The 9,161-nt window shown below is 45.9% G+C and overlaps 1 protein-coding gene across 1 annotated transcript; it reads left to right on the top strand.

The window, feature by feature from the left end:
* The first annotated feature begins 487 nt into the window (after positions 1–487).
* LOC140211843 (uncharacterized) lies at positions 488–1,159 on the top strand. Its single transcript, XM_072282016.1, has one exon. The coding sequence runs from the start codon at positions 488–490 to the stop codon at positions 1,157–1,159; it is 672 nt and encodes a 223-aa protein (XP_072138117.1).
* The last annotated feature ends 8,002 nt before the right edge of the window (positions 1,160–9,161 follow it).

The following is a 9,161-nucleotide window of genomic DNA, read 5'->3' on the forward strand; positions in this document are numbered from 1 at the left end:
CAACCCCTCCTTCTCCACCCCACCCCACCCTCTCGCACTCTTTGCATTCCCATCCCTACCGTTACCTCCCCCACCCCTCTCTCACCCCATCCGTTCCCCGAGCACCAGCATTGTCCCGCAGGCTATATAAATCCCACAGTTGGAGTCGTGTGCCAGACCTCAGGAGAGCGCACTTCACAGTTCGGCTGAGTCAGAGGCCCCGGGGGCAAGGACAGGCGCGTGCCACTGCCCGGGACACCCTTCTGCCGGCAGGCTCCCTCTCTTACCGGCCGCTGCTCAGGTGGGTGCACGTTTGCAAACTTTACACCCTTCGCTCCATCATTTATGGCGCATGGAGCTGGGCTTATCGCAGGCTGTACAGAGCTCTAATATTGCAAACGATGCTGTTTCTCAATTACATTTAGAGTAGGAGACACTGATGGTATCCATGCGCTCTTACGCAGCTAATTCATGTCTCTTTTCCCCTCTCTCTTTTCTCCTTCACAGGATGCCTCCTAAAACCGATTGCTCGCCCCTGTCCTTCACCAGCGACCGGGGACAATTCTCTCCTCTCTCCGAGGACGACAGCAGCTCGTTCGAGTGCAGCAGTGTGGTTCTGTCACCGGAGGGTACTCCGACTCCCCGCCTGGGCTCCGGGGACAAGGCAGGAGGTTTGCGCAGCCGGAAGGACGGGCAGGGCACCTCGGAGAGCAGGAGGAAGAAAACGAGGAGCCGCGCCAGGATTAAGAGCGAGGCCTCGGCCATCAGGCAGAGGAAGAACCGGCGCATGAAAGCTAACGACCGGGAACGCAACCGCATGCATAACCTGAACGATGCGCTGGACGCGCTCAGGTGCGTCCTGCCCACATTCCCGGACGATGCCAAGTTGACAAAAATCGAAACGCTCCGCTTCGCCCACAACTACATCTGGGCACTGACCGAAGCTCTGAGGATGGCTGAGCAAGGGCGACAGGCTTACGTGCCCAACAGCAGAGGACCCTCCTTCGAGCTAGCCAGCTCCCCGGGCCTCTGCCCGCCCTCGCCCTCCTCCTCGGACTGGGAATGCCCACACTCCGCCGAGTCTCTGAGCCCCCACAGCTCGGCAGACGAAATGTTCGTGTCGGCGCAGCAGGAGCGCACGCACTCCCTGCACAGTCCTCCCTTCGCCGGCTTCGTTTGACTCTTCTCGTGATATCGTTGTGTAGTTACGCGCCGGCCTTTGGTGCGTCGATTGTAGAAAATACCGTTGCCCCCCTCGCCTCCTCCCGCGGGACTGAGAGCGGCGCTGAAACCCGACTTGCCTTATTGTCCCGGAGTAGTTGGCCTCCTGATCATTGCACTTTCCCCTGAAGTTAAGAAGCGAACTCATCTGTAGAATGTCACCGTGCGATGTGGAGGATGCTGCGGTCCCCCACGCCGCTAGATTAGCAAAGAATTGTGGATTCTCTCCCGAATGTGACTGAGAGGTGGGTCCCCAGCCCGTGGCTCTGGAACCTCGCAGACTAGGAATTGCGCCTACGTCTCCGAGTTCCTTGCAATTTTTATAATTCCAAATGATAAATTATATCGCTCACGCGTGCATTTTTTTAATATTTATTGATGCAGAATTTCCTAGCAAATATATATTGTATATAAAAGAGATTATTCTGTCGCATTGAATCATTGTACGAACGTCCTCCTGCAGTTGGCAATATTTTTTTTCTACATTGTAATAAAATATTGACTTTATTTGGCACAGTTTGCGGTCCCTTTCTGGTTGCCGGCGCGGAGCAAACGATCTCAGCTATTGCACCAAATGCCGTTGTCCCGTTCGCCCTTGTTGCCAAGCGTCATCACACGCAATTTAAAACCTCCTTTCGACAGACTTGTTAAATCGGAAACGTACAGATTGCGCTGGTACTCGGAACACAAGAGATTCTGCGGATGCTGGAAATTCAGAGTAACGCACTCAAAATACTGGAAAAACTCGGCGGGTCAGACAGCACTAAATAGTTGCCGTTTGGGGCCGAGACTTTTCATCAGTCCTGTTTGCTCGCCACAGATACTGCCTGACCTGCTGAGTTCCTCCAGCATTCGGTGTGAGCTGAGCTAGTATCCGGGCAGTGTTAAGTGTTCAGTGTTAACACTTGACACTGGTCAGTAACGGATCAAATTGGCGAAATGAAAGAGAAAACTAACAAAATCGACCAGCATATTCTGAACGTGTTCAGCAGGCGAGCAACATCTGTGGACGAGAAACGGAGGTCACAACGTTAGTGAGAAAAAAACATTAACATCTCTTTCCCGTGATAAGCAAGTGCTTCTCTTCAGATCCACTACTGTGTAACTCCATCCACTGATCTCTCGCGTCTTTGCTGCCCGGGTCCCAACTTTGCGCTTGGAGAATGTTCCCAATCCTAGCTGGAGCTGGATTTAGTGTGGGTGGTATTGTTAGCGGACCCAAGTCTTAGTAACTGGCTATTAGTAAGTAAGACTGCCAGTGTTGTGGGGTGGGGGGGGGGGTGAGATTCACCACACGCACGCCACTGCAGCCTAACATCACACAATGTCTATTCAGGGAATGTGATGGTATTTCAGGGGCTAAATTCGGTGGGACAGGAGGGTTTACAACTTTCCACGAACACACCCCCCCGACATCCCCGAGAAAGCCACTCGAACTAAGCAAAATAACAAACAATCTGCCAAGGAACTCAGCGGGTCGGGAAGTATCCGCGGAGGAAATGATCTGTCCGAACCACGGATGCTGTTCGACTCACTGAGTTCTTCCAGCACGAGGAATTCTGCAGATGCTAGAAATTCAAGCAACACACATTAAAGTTGCTGGTGAACGCAGCAGGCTAGGCAGCATCTCTAGGAAGAGGTACGGCGACGTTTCGGGCCGAGACCCTTCGTCAGGCCCGAAACGTCGACTGTACCTCTTCCTAGAGATGCTGCTTGGCCTGCTGCGTTCACCAGCAACTTTGATGTGAGTTCTTCCAGCAGATTGTTTGTTGCTCCAGACTGCATCAAGCAGCATCTGCGGTCTTATTGTGTCTTCAAACCAACCAAAGATTTGATTTCACATCTTTAAATATTCGAATCCAGAGAAAGGGCGGGTATAACCGTTCTGCAAACCCGCTGCCTATGCAGATTGCAGTGTTTGTGTCGCACAATGTTGAGAGAGAGAGAGAGAGAGAGCCGTCGCCACTCAGTATTGCACATCCCCAAGTGTAAGTCCCCACGAGAATGACGAGCTCGTACATCAAAATGATTCCTTAATTCCACCACCCCTCCCCCGCACTACAAAAGACTGTTCTATGGTGTTCACTCCATTCAAAGGGCTGTGCGGAGGGACGGAGGGGTCAGGCATACCACGACCAGTTAACTTCCGAATGTGCGGGCGGACCCTTGCGCTCGATGACGCTTGGAAACGGAGCTTAAAGAATGAAGCAGGGACCACCTCAGAGCATTCTGCACAATTAGACGCCGTTTTAAATGAGAAGTTGTGTGTGTGTGTGTGTGTGAGTGAGAGAGAGAGAGAGAGAGAGCGAGAAAGAGAGAAAGAGATGGGCACCATTGTCCTAACAGCATTAGCATCTCACACACCAACAGGGAGTCCTTCACAATAGGAATTCCCGCATTCCTGCTCTCAGGAATCGCATCTGGACTGAATCACATCCTAAAGATCCTGAGAAGAGCAGAGTTGGAGATAGGTGATTGATTTTTATCAGACAACAGCGATCTGATTTTAACCAGGACGGAAGTTCTTGAGGCTGTGTTCTCCGATTGGTGAACTGGCCTATTTTCGCCCAGTCCTCGCCAGTCGCGGTCGGGCTTCCCACTAGTTTTTAATCTCTTATTGAAAAATTTAAACAAGGAACCCGAGTTCACTTTCAGAGAGGGGATCGGTGCCCCTGGCGTTATGATTGCAGAGTGCAGGTACATTCCGGCCAGCGAGCCCGGGCGCCCATCAGAAACTGTTCCCCCATTCTCACCGTTCCCCCATTCTCTGACTCGGTGCCACTCGGAACGGGATGGGACAACGGTGCTAGTTTAAAGCACTTTCCCACACCGGCGACAGTGACTCGTTTCCCGAGAGAACTTCCCTTAATAAATATATTTTAAAGTAAAATATATATTTCAACAGAAGCAAAAGAGAGACTGCAGATGCTGGAAACCTGGGGCGACACAGAAAATGATAGGAGAGCGCAGGGGATCAGGCAGCATCTATGGAGGGAGATGACAGTGGACGCTTCAGCAGAGACGCTGTGTTTGGAAAAATCATCCCTCCTGCCCTGCCACCTTCTTGTATTTCGAGATGCCAAGACCTGAAGCTCAAGAATTCTCTCATCATCTATCCACCTTCGCTTCCCACTTAAGACATTTGAGGCCAATCACAAACAAGAGCTGATGCTGGAAATCCGAGTAACACACAGAAGTTGCTGGAGGAACGCAGCAGGCCAGATAGCATCAATGGAAAAGAGTCCTGTTTCAGCTCAAAATACTCTTTTCCATAGAGGCTGCCTGGCTTCTGAGTTCCTCCAGCACTCCTGTGTGTGTGTGTGTGTGTGTGTTGCTTTGAGGCCAAGAACTACAGGTTAGTGCTGTTATCTCTCACATCCCAACGATAGGTTCATTGGCCTCTGAAAATTGCCCCTAGTGTATATTAATGAGAAAAATTAAAAGAATCAAGGGGGAGTTGACAGGAAAGTTGCACCACTTTAGTCAGTGAGTGGGTCTGAATGAATTGCATGATTTGGAGCTGGCATGGAACCTGTGGACTGAATGGCACCCTTGTCTAGTATGATCTAAATAATATTGCTCCAGTGACGTTTCCAGGGACGTTCTATTACATCTATATAGAAATTAGGATCTGTGGGAATGATTTGTCTTATAGATGCATTGAAGTTTTTGAAATTGAGCTACCTGGAAAATAGTAGACCTCAGAAACTGACAGCATCATTGTTGGAATTCTGAAGTGCAGCAGAAAAAAACATATGGGAAGAGGAGAAGATTCTAGGGGATATCTGAGAGGTTGGAATTTTGGCCACCTTTAAGAAGACGATGAAACACGATTGAGTCAGTATTGTCTCCTGTCTCTCACAGGATATATTATCATCAATGTTCCCTTCAGCTGGTGGATGGTACTGCTTCCCAAATCTCCGCATGGACCCCAACAATCCAGAGGTACAGCAGAGATGGCCTTCACTGCACAGTAACCCAAAGCAAAGTGCAGAAAGAAGCATCAACTAACATATACATGGTCACCAAAGTCCTGTATTTGAGACAGACTATTCTTTTTTCAAATTTGACAGCACTTCCTCCATCCTGAGTCATGCAGGTTGTGACCTTAACCAAAGCAGTTTCAAATCACAGCGCAGACTGGAGTCAAGCAAGACCATATCAGTATCCTCACATATTTTGCAGCTTTCTTGCCATGAGATGTTCCTGAAACTCTAACACTCTTTCAACTGGAATGGAGCTAATCCATAGGACAAATAGGAAATTGCTGAGTTTTTGTCATATCCCCTTCACTACCAAGGTCTTTTAATCTCAGACCTTGAGCCACAATATGTTGATCAATCTTGTTCATTCACACATTTGGAGGCTTAGTTGACAGGCATTGTCAACTGATTCGCTAAAGACAACAAAAGGGCGAGACTTATACTTCATACCTGGAAAGCAATGTTACTCTACCAACCTTCCCTCAGGCTCCAATTTCACAACAATCCTGAAAAAGCAAAACACCCAATTTCATGGGATCCATTTCTTCATGCAGAAGCTGCTGTTGAGCTTTTCCACTACTCACAGTGCACGAGCACAGCCTTTGACCACCTGAAGAAGAAAGAAAATGACAATCACCAGGCATCTTAAAAGAGTATATATATATATATATATATACGACCAATACAGTCTCTGTAGGATCCTGCAAATCCACTAGTTAGACAGGCAACCCAATACCAATATCTTCTCCCAGGTGAACAACCCCAGCTTCACGAATCTAATTACACTGAAGTTGGTTCTGATGTGCTGGGTATGTTGCCCAGCTGTATAATACTAGATTCCCAAACCAGACATTCTATTCCAAGCTCCTTCACAGCAAAAGTGATTCTAGCAGGTTCTCCAAACATCCATGAGACAAAGCAACACATAAAAAATGCTGGAAGAACTCAGCAGGCCAGGCATGGTCTTGGCCTGAAACATTGACTGTGTACTCTTTTCCATAGATTCTGCCTGGCCTGCTGAGTTCCTCCAGCATTGTGTGTTGCTTGGACTTCCAGCATCTGCAGATTTTCTCTTGTTTGTTCTTCATGAAATATTCCAATGGGGTTGTGAGAATCCCAAGCCCAAATCTAATCAAAATGTCTCTGCATCTGGAGGTTGCTGAATACCTGCAAAACTGGTGGAAAGAGAACACACCACCTCCTGAAGCACCTACTCAGCTCAATTCTCAGGCATCTCCTGTTTCAGCCATGGTAGAATCATAAGATCCCAATTTTCCCAAGAACCACAGAACTGGAGATGAAATATTTCTTTATCTATTGAGATACAGCACAGAATAGAATAGGCCCTTCCCAGTTCTCTGAGCTGCACTGCCCAGCAACTCCCGATTTAACCATAACTTAATCACCAGAGAATTTATGATGACCGATTAACCTACTAACTGTTACACCTTTGGACCGTGGGAGGAAACTGGAACATCTGGAGAAAACCCATGTATTCTACAGGGAGGACATACAGACTCCTTACCGATGGTGTTGGAATTGAACCCTGAACTCCGAAGCCCAAAGCTGTAATAGTGCAGTACTAGCTATGACGCTACTGCGGTGGCCACAAATGGCCACCTAGCAAGGGGAGTATGAGGAAGTGAGAGACTGAGTATGCATGAAAATGTATGAGAGTAGTGTTGTCAGTGAGAGCTTGCATGCATGAGTGACAAAGTGTTTCAATGGGTATGTGAGATTTTGTGTGTGAATGGGTAAACGTGTTTCAATGAGCATTATGAGACTGTGAGAAAATATGCACAAGGAAGTCTGCATATAATCTTGTGTGAATAAATAATCGTGAATTTTATTGAAGTTTTCTATTGCTACAACTTTGTAGACATTGGGGAATTTTTTTGACTGTTAGTATCATGTCACAACAATTTACAAGAGACTGAAAAAATTGTTCTGATCAATCGTGATTTATACAACTTATGCTGATCCTTTTACTCAGTATGTCATCTGTTTCCCAATTACTACCCATGCTGTAATTGTCTAAACAGTTCAGGAAGAGATCAATGGAAATGCAGAGCAATAACCTCAGATAATGAAGGCAGTGGAGAGGTAAAGAGGAGGGAATGACAAGAGACCAAAGTCACAAATACAGATGAGCTGATATGAGGTGGGCTGAAGATCATTAAAGAGACAGTGAAGGGCATAGATATGTAGGTGCTTACATACGTATTATCCGTATTAGAAGTGTTCAATTACTTCTTCAAAAGCTGATGAAGGACATCATGCAAAGGGTAACAGGTGAAGGGATGATACAGCAGAGGATCATTTTGACATGTTTTAGTCTAGTTTTCCCATTTTATCTGTCCCTAATATTTTGTACAAGCCTCTGATGTTGGTGCTAGGATATCTTGTGGCTCATGTTGGGTGTGATCACCCATGGTTAACTTCCCTCGCATTTCAAATACTGAATGCACAAATGATAAATGCAATTATCAGAAATCTGAACAAGGGAAAGCTCGGGTGAGAGGAAGAAGACTGGACAGCCTCACAATACTTAACTTGGGAGAATTTCAACAGCAGATGTGCTGAGACAGAATTAGGGGATGTTGCAAAATTATAAACTGATAGTTTCTAGTGGAGAAAACACATTAAAATATCATCTTAGCATTGAACTGGAGCACTACAGTATGCTGACATCAGAGGGATGGGTCATTCATTTGCTATTAAGCTGGCTCTAAATATGCACATTTACACACACGTGTAATGCATGTTCAATATATCCTTTCAAGTGGTCAGATTCAGTTTCCTGCATACACTCTTGCTGCTGGAAGGGATCTTGAAGCTTCAAATGAGCATAATGCATCGCCAAGGCACAAATATTGATGGCAAGAGTACAGAGTCAAGGCCAGAGCCAAAGGGAATTGCTTGAATTTTCCCAGTGTTTAATGGGAGAACAATCATAATGCCAGGTGGGCAGCCTATTAAAGAGGCCATGAAGAGATGAGAATCTGGCGATGTTTAGCTGCATATTATATCCAAGCTCTAAGTTCAAATTGTCATGAAAATACATACCTAGGGTACAAATAAAATGAAAGTTAGTTTTTTTGCATCAGCAGAACAGTACGTTGCAAACATTAATGACATAACCTTAAATTAATGTAAATTATTCATAACTCACAAGCAAAATTATTCATAACTCACAAGCAAAATAAGGTAAAAATAAACAAAGAACACTCGTGCAAGCTGAGGGAAATACAGTGTGAGGTTGTATTAAGGCTTTTCAGGTTGGTTCAAGGACATGATGGGAGTGGGGAAGAAACTGTTGTTGAACCTTGAGGTATGGGTGTTCAGGCTGTTGTGCCTCCTGCATTATGCCAACATGAAGAGAGCATGGTGTGGATGGTTGGCATCGCCAATAATGGATGTTGCTTTTCTGATACATAGCCTCTTGTAGGTGTCCTCAATCAATTATATGATTTCTGAAAAACCTATAACAATACTGAGCAACATGTACATGATGAGTAAAGGTGGAAACATTGTTGGCAGTTTGATGAACCTAAAGTAAATGGTGTGTAAGAAGGAAGTTTTGTCATCATTTCTATTATAAGTTCAATGTCGACATCTTCTGTGATGTCAACTGTAATAGTATAATTTAGGCCATTTATTTGATTGGTTTCTGAATTTCCTTCTAATCAGGATCTCATCCTCTGTTTAAAAATAAATATAACCAATATCTGATAGACAATTCTAGTAATATACATATAAAGATAAACACTCAGTGGCCACATTATTAGGTACAATAGTGGAAGCCATTGTGGTGATCTGCTGTTGTAGCTCACCCACTTCAATATTTGACATTTTGTGCATTCGGAGGTGCTCTTCTGCAGAGCACTATTGTAACATGTGGTTATCTGGGTTACTGTCACCTGCCTATCAGTCTGAAACAGTCTTGCTATTCTTCTCTGCCCTCTCTCAGCAACAAAG

This window comes from Mobula birostris, chromosome 18, assembly GCF_030028105.1.
Source record: "Mobula birostris isolate sMobBir1 chromosome 18, sMobBir1.hap1, whole genome shotgun sequence".
Taxonomy (NCBI): Eukaryota; Metazoa; Chordata; class Chondrichthyes; order Myliobatiformes; family Myliobatidae; genus Mobula; species Mobula birostris.

Bases quoted from the DNA above. Each gene is read 5' to 3' on its own strand.
- LOC140211843 (XM_072282016.1), top strand. From the start codon at position 488: ATGCCTCCTAAAACCGATTGCTCGCCCCTGTCCTTCACCAGCGACCGG.